Raw genomic sequence first — 19,751 nt, 5'->3', positions numbered from 1 at the left:
TCTTCATAGCTCCTGCTCCCTTTTAAAATAAGAGCCCTGCAGAATGTTTCTCATTTCCCCTGGTGGTGTGTTGGGCTTTTAGGACTCTGGCAAATAAGCTCAGGAAGCAGTACCTGGCTGCTTTTCTTGGGCATAAACCAGCAGAGAGCTAGAAGCTATTTGTGCCACGTGGAGCTGGATTCTGCTGCTTTGTCTGACTGACCACCTGTACACCCAGGAGCATAATGCACCCTCCTGTCCTCCTCATGGGGACAAGGCTTCTGGCTTTGAAGGTTTTGTTCTGAGTAACCCATTTATACCCTGTTACTCCTAAGCGGGGGCTGAGATCACCCTGTTTTAAAGCATGGCTGCTTGTGAGCCGTTTAAAAGAGCAAGCTGCAATTAGAAGTCAGCTTTCTTAACAATACAGATGAGCTCAAGCCAAAACTGCTGAAACTAAACACACTGTTAACTTGGTAGATTGGCACACATCTAATAGGTGGCTGAGAACATGGGGAGGAATCGTGTTCCTGCCTTTGACTGATAATAAGAATTTCCCAGCTCTCAGAAGGAGGAAAGGTGACTTGGGCGCTTCGTGAAAGTCTCAGCCTTGGATCACTGATCTGAGAAGAACTGCAAGTGAAGGATGCAAAAGATGGCTTCAAATTTGTGTCTGGGAGGTTGGCCCTAGTTGACAGGGATTTATTCTGCATATAAAGGAGATTAACAGTAAGAGGACTTGCTTTTTTGTTTTTCCAGACTTTGTCACCTACAGTGGAGGTTGGAGGGCTACGGGCAGCTGCAGCATAGTGCTGTCTCAGTGATTCTTCCCGTGGCCCTGACTCTGTGCCATACCTCGTCTACTCACTGCTTGGATTTCTAACAGAAAGCAGCTTAAGGCAGGGGACAGCTTAACCTTCTTCCATCCTGATGGAAAATTATGCTGAGACTTTCATAATAAGTTGCTTTTACAGCTTTTTAAGTTTGTCTCTCAGAACAGCTATTTAAAAGCTGTCTTCTCAATAGGACAGTAGTTTCCAGCATGTTCTGTGCAGGCTTTTTCCTTTCAAGCACAGGCAGTGGTACTCACTCAGAACAAGGCATCTGTTTTTTTAATACTGCTAATTGGCATTGCTTTAGCATCTGGAATTTTGATTCATAACAGCATCATTGCCTTTAAGCAAACATTTCCTTGACAATGCATTTTTTAAGTAGTCTCTTCAGTGGTGGTGGTCAATGAGGGATTTCTTTTTAAGGGCTGATCCGTAAAGTTTGGAAAATTTGCCTTTTTACCTCCTGCATGGGCACTGGAGGAAAATATGTATATTTAAATTGACTAGTGTGTGAAAAGCAGAATTTCAGTAGTTACGCTCTTTCCTAGGATGAGCCACTACATGGACCAGCATGTCCTTTGTGTTTGTGAGGGTGGTGAGGTCCTGGCGCAGGTTGCCCAGAAAAGCTGTGGCTGCCGCATCCCTGCCAGTGTCCAAGGCTAGGCTGGATGGAGCTCTGAGCAACTTGGGGTAGTGGAAGGTGTCCCTGCCTATGGCAGGGGGTTGGAATGAGATGATCTTTAAGATCCTTCCCAAGCCAAACCATTCTGTGATTCCATGAATTGTTCTGGTTATCTCCCACCAAGGGGAGTAAAGAGTGATTCTGCAAATGCTGACGCTGCACAACACATACAGAGAGAAGAGCTCTTGGTGCTTGTCCTTTCTTTTTCTTCCCCATTACCCCAAATTGTCTGCACTTGAAAAATTAGTCTCCATCTAATTTCAGCTGTATACATTGAAATTTGATTATTTCCAGGTGTGTCAGGAAGAAATAATGAGAGAGAAGGGAAGGGCACAGGAGTTAGCAAAATGGAGATGAAGAAATGTGTCTACTCACATATAGACAGATGTGTGCTGTTTATAGATACATATATAGAAAAAGTCATATTTTTAATAATGGATATTACTTGACTGAACAAATAGGGAGGCAGAGGGAACTGGCTCCAAGTAGGCACTGTGACGCATAGGTGGGCGAGAAAACAGCTTTTCCCTTCCCACACACACCGTGTCCTGGCAGCGCCTCGGTCTCCGTGCATCCCGTCCCCTACTGTGGCACTGTGGAGCCCCAGCAGCACTGCTGCAGCCTGACACATTCCCTCATTGCTCTGCAGTTGGAATTGGGTAAATATGGGACGATCCACATCCTCAGACCTCCTGCAGTGAGAGGATGGAGAGGGATATCTAAACTCACCCTTCAGACTCTCGCTGCGCTCTCCAGTTTTGGCTCAGAGTTGTTATTAGAAATTATATGATTCATCCATCTCTGCTGGCTAATGGGGAAAGAAAGATGAGAAAGAGGCAAAGGAACAAGTGTGAATGAGACAGGAAAGCCAGAGCACAATCCTTGAAGTAATAAAATTATTTTTATAGGAGCCCTGATGTAGGATACTTGCAGATTGCCTTCCTTGGTTTGTTTCTGGCTGAGGGTATAATTGGATCTATAGAAGTGCTGTCTGCCTCTTTGCTCTTTAAGAGTACTGCTAAATGGAACAGAAGACAATGCAGCCAGCCTGAGTGAAGGTCAAAGCTTGATGAGATCTCGTGGCTGCCCAGCCTCATCTTTTATGCAGTCAGCAAGATTGTTGCTTCTCCAGAGCACTGCTCCGCTCCTGCTGTGCTGCCAGGGTAGGACAAGTCTGAGCTGTGCTGCGCATGTGACCCCGTGGCATACAAATACATATTTTTAATTCTGCATCAACACCAATGCAGAGATGGAATTGTTGGTTTGCATTAGTGTGAGGCACCACAGCATCCCCCATGAAGAACGCTGTGCTCAAATCTGTCCCCTCAATAGAAATTTATATTTTTCCTTCCACTTTCTACTCGTTACTTTTTGTGACATGTTTGTTTAAATCTTCTCCAGTTTTTATCACTTGCCTGTGCTGTAATGCCTTAGATATGCTGGCTATTGCATGAATTCTGTGTCAGAAAGCATAAATGGGTGACTGACTGTCTCCAGGGTGCTCACCACACTTTCATCCGTATCTTTATTCTGGGATAGTGCTGCTCATAGGCTCTGTAACTTTCACAGTGTCTTGCTGCCACAGCAGATTTGTTCATTACAACAAACTTTAGTGTTGGATCAGATGATGGGGATATCCGGGCTCTGACTCTGTCTGGTGGACCTCAACAGCATGAACATTATTCTCATGTTTGGTGTAAACCTGACTTTATCCAATTCCTTTTATTCCCTAGTTAATGTAGGGGAGCTATGAAAGTACATAGCTTTAAGCACTCCTCACATTCCACTTGTCCTTCGCTTAGTAGTATGTAAATATGCGCCGACTCATTTTATTCTTCACCTCCAAATCATGACTTAGTCAAGTTATGCAAAGTTTAATTAATGCATCCTCTGCAAATGAATCCTTCTGGCCCTTTTATCACTTTTCTTGCTCTTGTATTTTTAATTCCCTTCAATTGATTCTCCAAGTTCTGGTTCTGAAGTTCACAGGAATGTGTGTTACCAGTTTCTAATTGCTCCTAACCCTTTGTGTTATTTCTCTGTCCACCCTGGCCCCCACTTCACCTCTTAATTTAATATAGCTCAGTGTAATTAATGTGCTGTTTAATTTTTCTTCCGGATGATTAACAAGGATGTTAAGCAGAAGCAGTCAGGCCACTATCCCCACCACATCCCATTGGACCCTTTCTTCTACCTTGATACCTTATCACTTGTTGTAATTACTCTTTTTAGATATTCCTGCAGCCATTCCTCAGGTTCATGTTACGAGCTTTAACAAAGCTAATTTTTAATAACTTTTTTGTAATTGGCATGTGTGCTGTGTTATCAAGAGATGTTCTGAAGTGTTGGGCTGATTACTGGCTGCATGCCAGGGAAAGAGCCAGGGTCAGGAAATCATTGCCTGTCCTTCCTGACAGGCTCAGGTGACCTGTTTTCTTATCATGCTATTTTTTTTTCACTGTTGTTTAGTTGTTCTCCAGACATCCTTTTTACCTTTATTCCTTAATTCCTGGATAGGAGCTTTTTAGGATGCTCCTTCCATCTGCTGTTCCTGCTGTGGGCAGCTCCCACAAGGACAGCCAGGTGCTGCTCCCAGTTGTGTCCATGCTAAACACCTTGCTGAACTGGGATCTGAAAAGCTGATGTGGCCCTCTTGGCTATCAGGTAGCTCTTGCTTCTTCATCCTTTTTTCAGTATAATTTTCAGTATAATATAAATAATTATATATGACTTGGAAATTCGACTCCTGCAGGACTTTTGGCTGCATATCATGCAGAGTGCACGCAATCCTACGATGCATTTTATTAACAGGTGTATTATCAATGTACCCTTGTTACAGTATCCTCTGCATTTCCTTGGGTTTCTTATTACTGTTCCTAAACTTGTTCCTCCTATACTGCATCCCTCCTGTGGCTGTAGACCATCTTTCATTGGAAAGTTGAAATTGTTATCTGGCCAAATCTGCAGTGCTGTCCCATCAGGGGAAAAATATCTTTCCTGATCCTTGCTGTTGATCAGCTTGTGTCCTGAAGCATGATTATTGCTCACTCTTGTTATTTTTAAACCTGACTAATTCAGCTACATATGTTATTCTTCCTTATATAAACACATAATCCTTTTTTAATCTTGCTGAAAAAAATGTTGTCTGTATAATATCTTGTGGTGGTGAATTGGATGGGCTCATTTATAGATAGCATTAGGAAAAGTCTCCTGACAATCAGCGAAACGTGCTGCCTCTCATTTTAAATTGCCCTTTGGTTTTCTTATGTAACAGGGTGCATGAGGAGCTTAGGTAATTTCCATTCTATTTGTTTTATACATCTGTAATCCTGTCTTGCCTTTGTTCCTAAAATAAATAGTTGGTCTTTAAAATATATAATTTGTAAATGCCCCTCTTGTCTGCCTTTAATCAGTTTATACTTCTGGAGTTCTGTTTTGTTCTAGCTTTCTTGCTGAGATGAGAAAATCAGAAGAGTGATGCATTAGTGTGAAAGCTACGGCAGATTTACATAACACCACTCTGCTTTTATTGGGCTTTATCCTCTGTTTGGACATTCAAACATGCTTTTTATTGTTTTGTGCCTGTGCAGAAACCTCTTCTTCAGTGATGTAGTGCCAGGTTTTTTGACGAGTAGATGGTGGAACGTGGCTGTTGTAGGTCGCTGTCTTGTTCTGTATATCACCTCCAAAGTATATCTAGGGTTGTTTCATCTGCTTTTCTACTGTATGAGTGGTTCAGAGTCTTTTCAAAGGGAGTCACTGCTAATATTTTAATACTGGGTGTTACTGGGCTCATAAGCAAACTTCACCTCCTTGCTAGATAAATTGGCCTTTTGCTGTTATTCTGCAAGGAATAGTAAACTTCACCATTTTGCTGCTCATTCCTGGAATATCTTTCCAGTTAGATCTTTCCATTTTACCACCTGGCCATCTTCCCCTGCTTCTTTGCCTTCCCATAGCTTTACGACATTACTGGCACAGGACAGTGTTTTCACTTGGCTCTGACACTATTTTTTTCCTTGATAGCTGCTTGTGAGCAGCTTAAGGAATAAAATGCTTCATGTCCTCACCACGCACATTAGTGAGGAGGCAGTTCTTCTGTCATCCACAGTCACTTGAGGGTTATCTTTGTACCCATCCAGTCCTTCCTCTCACAGAAGATGAGTTTCATGGCTCTTTAAATGAAGTTACCCACCTGGTGTTATTAATAATGCATTGGTGCTCCTCATCAAGAATTACAGATGTTCAAGATGCATTGCAAGGCTCAGATGCAGTGTGTTTGTCCCCAGAAAGACCTGATGTAGGTAACAACACTGTGTGTAAGAGGCACCTTTTTTGTTGCCCATTTTACACTACTTTTAGTGCTTTGAAACTTCCACTGATACCATTGCATTTTATCGATATTGGCTGATTTGTGTTATGGTTATACATGGTTTCATTTGTTCATGGCTGAATTCACATTTCCCTTTCCAAACAGTCAGGACAATCATTATTTATTATGCATGGGCTGCTTTCCCTGGAGTGGAGAATTATCATGTCCATAGGGAGCAGCAGTTCAGGAGTTGAGTAGCTCATACTTAGGCTGAGTCAGACAGTTCCTGTGCTGCTCTGCTCAGGTTAAGGACAAACAGCCAGTTGGCATCTTTGGCCTTTTCCTAAAGCCAAAACTGCCCTCAACAACCACCACCTCTGAGTTGGAAATACTTGGGGGTGAGAGTTTCCGTGCTTTCCCTGTGCAGCTATGAGGGGAAGTGTCGGAACCCAAGGTGTCCCTCAGACACTCTTGGATGTTCTGGGCCCAGGGCAGAAGCCTCTGAGACCCTGGCAGGCGGCCAGAAACCCCTGTGGTTTTGAGTTTGACCCATGGAACAATTTACCAACTTTGCAGGAAGAACAAGAAATCACAAAAGTTCAGATATTATAATAGAAGTAATCACAGAGTAAAAGGTAGGATTTTTGAGTGCTGTACAGGGGGGCTTTAGGCCTTGTACAGAGGGGTCTGAGTTTTGTACATGGGGGTCAGAAGTTCTAAGATGGAGGGATTTGGGCGTGCCCTGTCCTCCTTCTTTCTCTTTCCTATCCCCCATGTTCTTGGTGATGTTGGCACTCACAGATTGGTTTAGAGTAGAAAGTCACTGTTCAATATAGGTGATAGGCATTGGGGGAAAACTATAAACATTTAATAGGTAATGTGTGATATGAAAGATGGCACCAGCCCCTTGGGCAAGGGAGACGGAGAGAGATGCAGAGGAAAAAGGAGTCAGAGAGAATGCCGGGAGTGTGTGTGCCTTGAGATAACGTGCAATAAACTGCCTTGAGACCAGACGACTGAGGACTACTGAGTCTTTCTTTGAAGGCACAGGTTGGAAGAGAGACTTTACCACCTCCCGGGGTCACCCCAATCTGGGGGTGATTCTGACAGGGGAGTTTCCAACAGCTTGCTGAATTATCCTTTCTCCTGTGGAGATTGCTTCTTGGCAGAGCGGGAGAGTCGAGTGGCTTAACTTCCAAATGAGATGAATAGAATTCTCAGTGGGATTGAATTATTTTTAGAGGTTGTTATCATTGGGTTTTCTTAGGCCAGTGTTTGATGCTTTTGGATGAGGTGACAAACCTGCCCTGACCTATTCCTGACTGTGTGTGTGGTTGTGCACCATCACTCTCTCTCCCCATCTCTCTTTTCCATCCCTGTTTCCCTGAACCTGTGATTCTGAGGGTAACTTGTACTGAGCTCCATTTCATTAAGTGTGAACCTCAAATCTGTCTCTTTTCAAATTTCATCCTAGCTAGTTTATCCTACCAAGTATTTTGTACTTTTTTGATTAAGAACATAGTCTCATCAATGCAGGCAGTTGGGTAATAATTTACATCTTTTTGTCTGAGGGTGTTTATTTAAGCAGTAGAATTCTCACTGTTTTTAAAGACGTTCTATGATGATTCTTAAAACTCAGACACTCCATTACATTTAGATATAAGAACCAAACAAGAGTCTCTTTTGTGTTGAAATAAGTATTTAGGAGAAATACCTAGAAAATAAAATAGCAGTAAAGGTGTTTTTGTCTTTTTAATGGTGCAAGCCACTTTATAAACATTGGCAGGGATGTCTTGTCTATAGGACTAAAAGGAAATAAAACTTTCAGTTAGATGGTATTGTTGCAGATAGAAGTTTATTTTTCATCGCTACATCTTTTTTCTATCTGCGTTCAGTATTTAAAAGCATTTCCTTTGGCAAATGGAAATCAAAAAACTCTGCTCAGTTCTGGCATGTGTGAATTTTTCATGCTGCTCCCAGGTTGTCCATCTGTAAGCACTGCCCCTGCATGAACTGCCAGCACAGAGCAAATATTGCAAATGTTTTCAACTCTTGAGGATGACCAATAAGCAACCTTTGTTTGAATAAATTTTTGTCTTTAAATATATTCTTACCCTGTGCTTTGTTTGTTTGTTTTTTGTATAGTCAACTCTGGCTAGCCTTATTCAACCCCAAATAGAACATTTGTTTCATTGGGGTATAGATTATGTTCAATTAAACCAAGAGCATGTTCCATGTTAAAGCAATACCAATTTCAAACTGTACATGCACACAAAAATGAATATTCACCATCCTTCTCTGAGTGAGATTTGGAATTATGCAATATAAATACTTCTGGACCCCTGCTGAATTGGGTCAGCTTTGTCTTATTTGCCCTTAAGGGGAGAAAGCCATGATATTTCATGTTTGCAGTTGGAGTAGACTGAGAGGTACTGGACTGAAGCCAGGGTCCACCAGATCTTAATCCCTGTGGCTGGGTTTGTTACCTTTTATTCTGAGAGGTCAGAATATGCACAAGTGCCTTTGAAAGTGCTGTACATCCTCTACTTGAATTCCAGCAACTGCCCCAAGAGAAGCCCAGGAGCATCTATTGATTACAGGGTTTTTTCAAAGGCACTTTTTCAATACTAGGACCAAGAGAATTGCAGCATCATGGGTGTGCTGTGGCACACACAGCTGAAAACACTTCTTCCCTTTTGACAGTACCTTTTCCCTCAGCACATTGTATACATTTGTGAGGTTTGTTTTTTGTGGGTTTTTTTGGTTTGAGTTTTTTTGGTTGGTTGGTTTTTTGGTTTTGTTTTTTTTGGGGGGGGGGTGTCAGTATTTAGATATCAGGCCTTTTCTTATCCATTTTATCAGGAGAATGTAGCAGCTTTCACCCCTGAGGAGCCTCTGGCTCAGAAACTGAAACTGAAGAGCAGTCTTAATTGTAGCACTGCTTTCAGATGCAGAAAGCAGATTCCCCTTCCTTTGTTCTCTCTGACTCCAGAGGTTTTCAGTACTTGGCTAGACCAAATCAGAATTAGGCTGACCTAGTGTTGGCAGCACCCCCATCGAGCAGGAGATGATCCCAGAGGCCCCCTCCAACTAACATGGCTTTGGGCTGTGATTGTTGGGTGAACAACTGTAGTTTAAAGATAGATTCTTTGAAAATTTATTTTATTTTTAGATCCTAAGAAGATTTTTGGATTGAGCTTTGCTTCTTACCAGTATTATAACTGATATCTGAAGCCACTGGTGTGTGAAATGCTTTGAAATTTTCTATTCTGGCTAGCCAGATTATTGAAATTTTCTATTCTGGCTAGCCAGATTATTGAAATTATGAATTATTTTAAGATATAATATGCTATATCTCAATTAAAAAGGCAAACTTGGCTGCAATTGTGGGCTCAATAGAAGCTCATAATATAAGAGCTCTGTACTTTTAAGCTGACCAAGAATTAAAAATATGGCATGTAGAGGGGAAGTAGGAACAAATACTGATATTGAAGATTGCTCTTTTTTAAATTATAATTGTGGGGTTTGGGTCTCTTGTATAATAGTTGGAATCCATTGAAGTGCCCCAGTAATGTGAGTACTGCTAATTATTGCAATTGAGGCTCTCACCTCCTGGAGCTGTCACTGACAATCCAGCCCTGCCTTTCTTCCTGCTCAGAGCAATCCCAGTCCAGCCCGTCCTGTGACTGGCATCAAACCTCTGTGTTAGGACTCAGTGGCAGTGCATTGAGTGATTCATTACTGGCATCAGTTTCCCTGTTTCACTTCTGCACCTTCTCATTTTAGGGCTTCTTCAGTAAGCGCCTGAAAGGATCCATCAAGAGGACAAAGAGTCAGTCCAAGCTGGACAGGAACATAAGTTTCCGTCTGCCCTCTCCCAACAGTTCCGAGGACAGGTAAGGTGCAGGGCTGACACCCAGCACGGGAGTGCACTCAGGGAGGAGAGCCAAGAAGGGGATAAGGGGATTTATTGTCCAGCTGGCATGGGGTGGGGTTGTGGGGCTGCTTCTGGCATGTCAGAAGTTTAGTGTGCAGTGTGCTGCTGATACAGGATGGGAAACTGCTGCTGTTCACAGCTGTCAAAAAGCTCAGGTTAAGCAGATGGACTCCAGTACCTTTTCCTGCATCTGTTTCAAATAAGCTGCAGACTTCCAATTTTATGATACAAAACCATGGGATTGATCAGCTGGAGAGAAATTTGCCTTGCTGCAGGCCAGTGCTGTAGTGAGATGAGGAGTTGTGTTGGTGTGAGTGGGGTGGTTCCACCAGTGCTGGCACAGCCAGGATTTGTGCAGTGCAATTCAGGCACACTGAGGACCCTTGCAGTGTTGGTGTTCTGGTTATTGCAGTGTTACCACAAAGAACAGATGATCTGTTTTTCAGAAAACTGGAAAACTCATTAATTTCTGACCATCTTAGTGCTCCATTTGGTTTATCTTTGCTTGTTTAGCTTTCTGCTGGAGAACCTGGCTGGGAATGGATTGTGTATGAGGCAAGCAAAGGCTCTTACACACAGTGTTTCCTAACTGTTTGCAAAGTCCCTTGATTGTTTTTATTAAACATATTCTGTGTTACATTCCACGGTAACCCAGCAGGAGAAGTAGATAGAATGAAAAATAAGTTGGCCTGTACTCGAGGCCACGGCAGGCTTCTGTGATTTGACATTGTTCAGTGCACTTTCTGTTTTCCTTTAGCTGAGCTGAATTCATTAGTTGTATCTGTCATGCTGTGCTGCTTCAATCAATGGTGCTGCCTTCTCCATCTGAAAGGCAGACCATAAAATCACAGAGATAGCAAGGCTGTGGATGTTTGAGGTCTGTTAACATCAGGAGTTACAGAAAAGCCTGCTGCTTACCAGATGTGACTAACCATCTAGATGGCCTTGCTCCTGAAGTCCACCCAGGCTGCCTTGATGCAAGTTTTCCTATAAATCTCTATTTTCAGGGTGTTGCAACGTGGCTATAAAAGCAACTTAGTAAGCATAAGCATCTTAAATAATGCCACCAGGTAATCGAGTACCTGTTATTTTTACCATTGTTTGAAAGCAGCTTTGATTGAATTTTTGTAATACGAAAATTTCTTTGCCATAAATAATCTGGTTGCCTTTCCTGAGCTTGGTACTCATGCTGGATACTTGGCTTTTGTAGTGTCAGGGAAGCACTGTTGTTCTGGGAAAGCTAATTAATTCCTACATCTTTGGTTTAAGACATGATGTTACACACAGCAAAGCTGCCTTCTTTTAAAAAGCAGACCCCCTTCTACTCCCTGCCAGTGTAGGCACAAATTTTCAACTAGACTGAAATGAAATGTGAATTTTTTCTGATGGCCTGAAAGCACAAAAGCATAAAATCCAGGTACTTGATCACATGGTGGCATTATTGAACATAGAGCTGACTCTAAATTCATGAGAAGGAATTGCCACTCTCTCACCTTCTGTTCTCCCCCATTCTGTGTGAGCCTCTCAATCTGTAGCAGTGAGAACTTTCCTGTCCTGCCCTGGTGAGTCAGGCCTTTCCCATTTCAAGCAGGTGATTCTAGGTGATGTCATGGTGTTACACAGGTTTTCAGGGCCAGCATGACTGATAGCATCTCCCTTGTCTTGCTCTGACAAACACAAAAGCCCTGCCTTCAAAGAAAGTATTATACAGCTTCATAAATTAAAACCCTGCACGGATTAGAAGGAAATAGAGGCTGCTGTCATATTGCCTTTTCATGGGGTGTTTGGGACCTGACAAGAAAGTGGAGATTTTACAGATAAATACCTCTAAAATTCTGGACTAAGGAAGATTAGTTATCCTGGTGCACATCAAGATTTGGGATACTGTAACATTGCATGCCGTGCTAGGTGATGACAGAGGATGGATGCTATCTGTTCAGAGTTGATTTAAAACAGAAAGGAGTCAGGAATGCTGTAGGGAGCAGGGATGGAGATGAGTTGCAGATTTTTTTGTAATCAGATTTTCTGTTTCAGCGGAAAGAAATTGGCCAATGTAGCTTTTCTGATTTTTAACTTTATTTCAGTGTGTCTGGGTTAGTGGATAGGGAGAGGAGAGAGTTCTGGTGCCCCTCTAGAAACATGGATCAGCATCCAGGTGTCCTGTAGGAATAAATCCATAACCTCTCAGTCTGTAGTTCAAACCCCTCCTGGTGCTCAGGCTCAGGTTGTTTGCTGGTGGTTTTTTGTACTTGAATATATTGTCTTTACAATACACTGATGTGGCAGGACTTGGACTGTGCTCCTTTGTGAGCCAGGGCAGGTGGGAATGAGGCTCTTCAATGTGTGGCCAGTGCAGCATCTCACCAGGTTGCCAACAGCTCTCACCATGAGGCAACCTGGCACCGTGTTCCTGTGGCATCTTTCACAGCTTTTCCAGCCTGTTTCCTCCTGCATCCTTTGAGCTTTTCAACTCACACATTCATCTGTAATGTTTTCTCAGTGTCCATAATATATAAAACATGTAAAAATAGCATGAGAAAAGACTTAGGAGAGACCAAATTAATATTTCCAGTTTGTGGCCAGGAATTTGAGAGTATCTCCAAGAGGACCAACAGTTTTGTTCACAGAGGGGGAGCAAAGATGATTGTGACTTGCTGCATATGGTCTCGGTGACTGCAGCAAAGCTCTGCAGACAGCTGGGAGGGCTTTGCCCTGTTGGGATTTACAGCCACGTGGGAATCCTCCTGCTTTGCTAAAAGTCATTTTATGGCATTATGAGCCAGGGGTAGTGGGGCTCGGAATGGGCTCCGGCAGGGCACAGGGAAGCAGGTAGCCATGGCTCTGGGCTTCATGGCCAAACGGTACCACTCCTTCAGCCACAGCTTCTTCTACTTTCGGTAAGTTCCTGTTCCTCCCTCCTTGCCTCTTTGCAGTGAGAAAATAGCGCGGGTCGTGTAAATCATAGAAACAAAACCTGCCGTGTTTTTCAGGTCCGTTCTAATTTCATGCTGGTTTTGGAAAAAAGGGGTGGGGGATTTTCACCCTGATTTAGCTGTCAGGATGGAAATCTGTGTTACACAATGCGTTATTAAGGCTTGACTCACTCCCAGCTTGCATTCATTCAGCATATCTGTAGCTATCAGCACACTGGAGTGTAGGGAAAGGGGAGGGAGGAGTGGTTTGTTTCTGGAGGGACACCTCACTCCTGGTTTGGTGAACATAGTTCTTTCAGCAGTTGTTTGGTTTTTCATTGAAAACTGAACAAGACCCCAGTGCTTGTCACAGACCTTCCCCTTAGTGCTGGACTGCTCTCTCCCACCTGCAAGCTCACTTTTTTCTTAATGGCTGATGCTTCTCTGCAAAGCCCAGGCTCCTCCATGAAGCATTCACCTTGAGTTTAGCAGGGAAATGAAACTGCATCAATTAAGCATTTCTGGTCCATCAAAACAAACCAACTGGAAGCATTAATAGCAGAGACCGGAGGAGAGAGGAGAACTCTCCTGCTGTGAAATTCAGCAGCCTGCTTGGCTGAACCCTGAGAGGTGTCTGTTAGACAAGCTGTGATCTGCAGGGAGAGCAGGCAGGCAGGGAAGGGCTTTGCAAATCCAGGAGTCAAACAATGAGGCTTTGGGTCAGACCTTGCCAGAAAAGACCAGAATCTCAGTGGAAGACTAGAATAATATACTTAGAAATCCCCAGCATTTAATCACACCTGAGTGTAATTTGCAGATAAATAAGTTACCCTAAGTTTCTGATTTTTCAAAAAAAAAAATTAATAATAAAACTGGTTAGACTTGTAGAATTGTTGACCAAGTAATAGGATGTTCAGATAATTGGCAGTTGGAAAATGAAGAGGGGTGTGGTGCCTACAGAATGTGCATTTGGACAGGGAAAAACCTGGTGCTGCAGCATGGGCAGAGCACGGGTGAATTGCAGGTGATGCTGGAGATGGTAGGGTCCCGTTCCACAGGGCTGGGAGCTGGGATAACAGCAGAGAGTTCACTGCATTACAGTCCAGGCTCTCTCCTGTGACTTTGCCGAGTGGCTAAGTATTGAATTCGACTTTCTGCTCTTGGGGAGTGTCTCCCAGCACATGGGGATTGCTGGAATTATTTGAAGCATGCAGACGAGCAGCTTGGTTTAAGGCAGTTTGGAGACTTGGCTGTAGCTGGGTGCTTGGGCTGAGTTCTTTCCTTTCACACCAGTTTGGTAAAGGAAAGTTCATTTTTAAACTTTTTTTTTAATTTTTCCAAATCTTTTAGATTATTGATGTCCACAGGCTTGTTTTACAAGTAATGTAGAGCTCTCCCTGGTAAGCTCAGTAATTGGAAGTCTTTTGTGCCTTGTAGGTTGGCTTTTAAATAGGTCAAAATCAGCAGGAGAGCTTCATAATCAGAGCAATTAGGATTTTAACCCTTTATTCTACGTGCCTTATAGCCAGTAGACTATAATAGAACTTTGCTAATAGGCTGCTGTGTGCTGTGGGCAGCCTCTGAAAGCCAGAGGTTTCCAGTTCCCAGCTTACAACTGAGATCTTCCTATCAGGGAAAATTACTGAATTATGGTGTGCAAGGAGAAGGGGTCATCTTGGGGCTGGGCCAGCAAGATGGGGTGGTTGGAGAGCTCTTTTTCAGTGGCAGTTGTGTGCTGCTGCCAGGTCAGTGGTTTAGGGCATTGTCTGGGCTCTGATTTACAAGGAAGTGATGCAGCTCTGAAGACCAGTACTCCAAAACATATGAAAAGAGGTGAGAAGCTTAAAAAGTTCCCTGACATGCTCCTCTTCTGTCGGTTTTTCCTCTGGGAAAGAAATCATGGAGAATGTATAAGAATTATTGTGTGCTTTGGTAAGTGTTTGAACTCCTGTGTAGTTCCTTTGCAATCTCTGTGGTTTACAGACATAGAAAAAGCAACAGGATAAAAAGTTGATCATGGGAGGTCAGTTGTAATTTAAAACAGGATTTGTGTTATTAATGGAGCTGTTTAACAGAAACAGATTTGTACAAACAATCCCTCCCCCACGTTTTGCATGTGTGATCTTCCTGTTTACAGTAATCTGCTTCCCTGGGATTACCTCTCTGCTGACAGAGTCTGAGCAATACTCATTTTCCCAGTAGCTTCCTAACATAATGCAGGAAGGACCCTGTTAATCCAGCCCCTTCGCTGGACACTGGGACATGAATTAGTGGCATCTATGGCAAAAGGAAGCCAGCAAGCAATTTCCTTTCCTTGTTACAGATTCAGCATATCAGATGAGGCTTTAAAGCAGCAGAGAAGTATTATTTCTGTATAATTATTGCCTGTATTGATTGGGATGCTGCTGATACAGGCACAAGTCAAAGATTTGCTTTGCAGATCTATCAATAGATGAAATCTATACTGTGGTGCTCACAAATGCATGTACTTGTGTTTGTAAATGCATGTGGTTGCATATAATCAACAGCTTTAGGATGTTCTGATGTTTATGGAAGATAAAGTGCCAATTCTAAGCCACTTCATCAGTTTATTGAGCTGTTTTAAATATGGTAACTTCAAAGGATTGCTGGAACAGACTGACATTTGTCTGCCACGGGACCCTGAGTCAACAAAACTACCAGTGCTCCAGGTGCTCTGCAACAAACCCAAATGCTCACAGCCCACTAGTCAGAAGAGCAATGGAGCAGAAGAGATGCTCCTAAAAGGTGTGACTTGCAAGATGGGATGTGCAGGCTTGGAGTACATCTGCCGTGCATACCTGCCTTTGCTCCTGCCCTGTTCCCAGAGGCTGTTTGGAGGCCTTCTTGGAAGATTCCTTGCTCTTTCATGTTGCCCTTTAATGTCTGGATCTCATCAAACTCGTAGGAAAGGACAAGGAAGAACTTCTCTGTCTGGGAAGGTCACCTTAGCCACGCCTGCCTCCCCTCGCCTGCTGCCTCCACTGGCTGCCAGCCCCCCCTAATCTCCTTAGGGGATGCTGTGCCTTGGCAACCCAGGAGCAGACAGGAGCCTCTCCTGGCACTGTGGGGAGGGAACTTTCCTCACCAAGGAGGGAACTTTCCTTACCATAGCTGTGGCTGTTCTCCTGGCCCCAGCCTATCTGCCTGGCACGGTGTTCCTCCGAAATCTGTAACCTGAGGCTTGAGGAAGAACTCCTCTTGGATTTGTTTGTGCCTTTCTTCCTCTCCAGGCAGGATTTGCTGTCTGAGATGTAGCAGAGAGCAGGAAGTTTGGAGGGAAGGGCTGTGGTATGTGGCACCGCTATGATCTGGAGATGCTCTGCTAAGTGGCTCTACAGTTGTTTCATGTAGGTCTGCTTGCCTTGTCTTGCTCCAAGTGCAGCCTCTGCTTAACTGGAATTTGCTACATATCTTTTTTTTTTCTTTTTTTTCCTCCTTTCTTTGGTAATTATTTCTCTTTCCCTCCTCTTCCTCCTCTTCGTGCTCACTCCATGCTTTCCTCCACTGACCAGGCGCTGGCTGCGGGCTCTCAGTACTTTGTAAGGACAGGAATTGCTCAGAGTTTGAGGCAGGGACAGAAGCCAAGTGACCTCAGCAGTGCTTTCTTGAGAGGAGAAATTAGAGAGGATTTTGCAGAGATGACATTAAAGTGTGGCGTATTGTGGTGTGTTTATTTTAGACTTGCCCTACCTTAACTGCAGCAAGTGCTCAATTATACATGGCTGAGGTTTGGGTTTGCGTTGGTTCAGCTGCTGCTGGAACTTGTTAGAACAAAGCACAGCGCTGCTAACGCTCCTACTGGGGCTGCTGCTTTACATCTGAAATCAGTGCCTTTGGAATATTCTCCCATCAAAGGGTTTTGCTGCCTGCACTTAGGTCATTCAGTATATTAAATGGGAACAAAGTTATCCCTCACTGTTTCATAAATCTTATCGTGTGTGAATCTGCTCCAATACCTTCAGCGTTTCATTCCGTACAGAAGAGCAGCTGGGTGAGCTCTGCTTGTTGCATTGCCTGTATCTTTTGTGGTGCCCAAGGTTTTGTTAAGCAGTCTTCGTTAAGATGCCTTTTCCAAATGTTTGGGGGTTTTTGCCTCTGAGTTCCCCTATAGAATTGCTCACAGGTAGGAGGAGTTTGATTTTGCTAAGGATAAAGAATGTGAGGAACATTTTTTTTTTGTATATGTGAGGGAAGTGCACAGAAACTAATTACTTTTCAAAATTAGGGAAGCTGTTAGAGGTAGCTGTGCTTTTCTTTCCTCTATAAATAACAATTTTTAACCTTTTCCATTTGATACTGGGAACTGAATCCAAGAGAAAATACTGTGAGGATGAACACAGGAGCACTGTCTTTCTCTGAGGGATGTGTAGAGAGCTGATGCCTCTACTTCCACATCTGTTCCTTGTGCCCAGTCACACTTGCTAGATGGGCAGCCACATTTATGGACTCGCCTTCAGGGATCACTGAGCACAGGGACTTCTAGATCTTAACAAAAGCCAGACCTGCCAGCTCAACAGCTCCTTCTCTGCTAAGCTGGGACTCTGTGCTCTGCCTCCTTGTTGGTCAGCTGTGAAGGATGTGTCTGAATTCCTGCCACAGGAAAAATAAGCTGTGTCTGCACATGATGTTTACCTTGAGATGCAAGCTGCGCCTCAGGTGATATATGACTGTTGTAGAAGCCTCCAGGGCAGGTGTCAGTTTGGAGGCAGAAGGAGAAGCCACATCACTTCTAGATTGGACACATTTTGCAGTGCTGTTTGACAGCAGAGCTCCCCACTATGCACAAATGTTGCGTCAAATCATATTGGGAGGTACAGAAAGGGTTAAATCACATTTGATAATGTCACTGTTGATTGCCAAAAGCTGTGGCATAGTGGAGAGAGGGAAATGTCTCTGAGAAGTGTTCAAGAACTGGTGGGGACAAAGAGAAATCTGCCTTGATAAAAAGGTGCTGTGAATTTGGGAGATTTCAGCTCTGGTATAGCTCAGGGATTTACAGGACAAGCAGCTGGAAAGGAGAAGCAGTATGTGTCAATGAGAAGTTAAAAGAGAAAGAAAGTATCGAAAAAAATGGAAATTCGATATGAAAGAAGCAGCTGAAAAAGAAAATGCAAAATTACTGATTTGAGCAATTGGGTAGTGAAATGGAATTTGTATATTTGACTTTAGTGTAAAGGCTTTGTATGTTAAAAATCAAGTATATTGTGAAGGGTCACCTGCTTTAATGAGTAATCCTCATTCTCCATTGGTTACAGATTTAGGGATGCATGTGCTCTTTGCTGCTAATAAACAACATCTGTCTGCTAATCTAGCTAGTAACAAGTATTTTCAGTATTACATCCAAAGCTACCTATATGGGCTTTTTTAAAATTTCAGCAGTTAAGTTCTGAATTTTTTGCTGCTGTTCTTTCACTGACAACTTGGCAGCTATAATTTGTAGGTCAGTGGGAAAGGACTTCCTAGGCTGGATATTGCCTTGGGAGTCTGGGCTTACTGGCCTAATGTTATTTTCATAAGGTTTGCAGCCTAATTGTGGAAGTTGCTCTGAATAAGCACCGAGACAAGCTGCAGCTTTGTCTGGGATCTTGCCAGCTCTTTTTGGTAACTGTGAGGAAAAAAAAAAAAAAAAGACATTTCTTTTCCTCCTTGTCCTACAGACCACGTGAGTTGCCCAAGCTGAAGGAGTCCCGTTCCCATGAGTCTTTACTGAACCAAGCCAGCACCATAGAGACTCTGGACTTTGCAGCAGAAGAAGCAGTCTTTGTCAAACCACTTCACAACAGTATCCTTGGACGAGACTTCTGCTTTGAGGTAGGGACAGGCTCCAAAACCAGCAGCTGCCAGTCCCCCTGAACCCTGGGGGAATGCTGCTGCAGGACTGAGGGACTGGAAAACAGAGCAGCCGCCACTGCCTTGCTGAGGTTTGGGTGGGGGCTGTTGAGCCATCATGTGACTTTTGAAGTCCTTGAGGTATCAGTCACTGATGCCAACAGAGAGAAGTCTTTTTCTAATTGAAAAATCTCTTCAGTTTGATAAGCATTTGTAGTGTGCATGCAAATGTGTGGTTGATACATACAGCACAATGGATATGCCGTAGTATGTACATGACCTGTGTGCTCACCCTCTCCAAATTCACCTAGAATTGAATTTAGAAAATTTACTCTAACCAAGAAATTAGTTTTACAGTCACAGTCCCATTCCATTAGCTCAATGCTTTCAAGTTGCCAAAGGAGAAGCCTCAGTGGCTGTGCACGTGTCCATTGCACCGTGAAGCAGGATCCAAAGATCCCTTTGCTGTTTCAGCAGAGGCTGCAGGCTGTGGCTCCGAGCTGTGCTCCAGAAACAGGCAGAAACTGTGTATGTGAGCACAGCCCTGCTATCACAGTTCCAGCAGTGGAGCCCTGTGTGTTTGGATACAGCTGAGGCCACGTCACCTGTCGTGGCAGGGGCAGGTCACTCCGTCTTCAGCAGGATTAGTCAGATGTGTCTAAACTTCTGGAACAAAGATCTGTTTACAACCTGGAAAATTCTGGCAGCATATCAGGCTCTGGTCCCTCATGATGCATCCAGGAACTGTTCCTGTTTGCTTCAGCCTCATTCTTCTGGTTGGAAGCACTTTGCAGCTTGCTTGGGCTTGGGGAGTTGGGTGGAAAACATTGGCAACAGCTTCGCTCTGAGGCTGTTGCCTCAAACTGCTTTGTAATTGTGAGCACAAATGAATGGAAAGAGTAAATGAGGCTTGTCAGGCCACGTAAGAGGGGAAGAAACCCAGGCAGTTCCCTGGTGTGGGAAAGCAGAGCTGTCAGGGCTGGAGCAGAGCACAACTCCCTCAGTTTGTTTAGGCTGTTACTGTCTATATGGACTCCTGGGAATATTTTGTATGTCCAGTGTGTTTTGCCTTATGCTAATGCATGGTCAGTTCTAGTAACCAAATCATGTGGCTCTGGGCCTTAACAGGGAAATCGGCAAGCTTTAATAGCCACAGATCAATTAACAACTGTTTAAAAAAAGGAAGATTAACTAGCTGATTAAAGCTTTGTTTAAAAGTCTTTAAGAGGAGCCTCTGGTGCTCTTA

General features: G+C 43.5%; 1 protein-coding gene across 2 annotated transcripts in view; it reads left to right on the top strand.

Annotated features, from left to right (window-relative positions):
- Nucleotides 1-19,751, top strand: part of RASAL2 (RAS protein activator like 2) — a 163,058-nt gene that overhangs the window by 116,361 nt on the left and 26,946 nt on the right. For both annotated transcript variants that reach the window (XM_053950712.1, XM_053950711.1), the window contains exons 5-6: nucleotides 9,593-9,702; nucleotides 18,334-18,487. In XM_053950712.1, coding sequence (XP_053806687.1) covers nucleotides 9,593-9,702; nucleotides 18,334-18,487 — 264 coding nt within the window. The remainder of the gene's footprint in view (nucleotides 1-9,592; nucleotides 9,703-18,333; nucleotides 18,488-19,751) is intronic.

Source organism: Vidua chalybeata, chromosome 9 (genome assembly GCF_026979565.1).
Source record: "Vidua chalybeata isolate OUT-0048 chromosome 9, bVidCha1 merged haplotype, whole genome shotgun sequence".
Lineage (NCBI taxonomy): Eukaryota > Metazoa > Chordata > Aves > Passeriformes > Viduidae > Vidua > Vidua chalybeata.
This window is presented reverse-complemented; position numbering and strand designations above follow the sequence as displayed.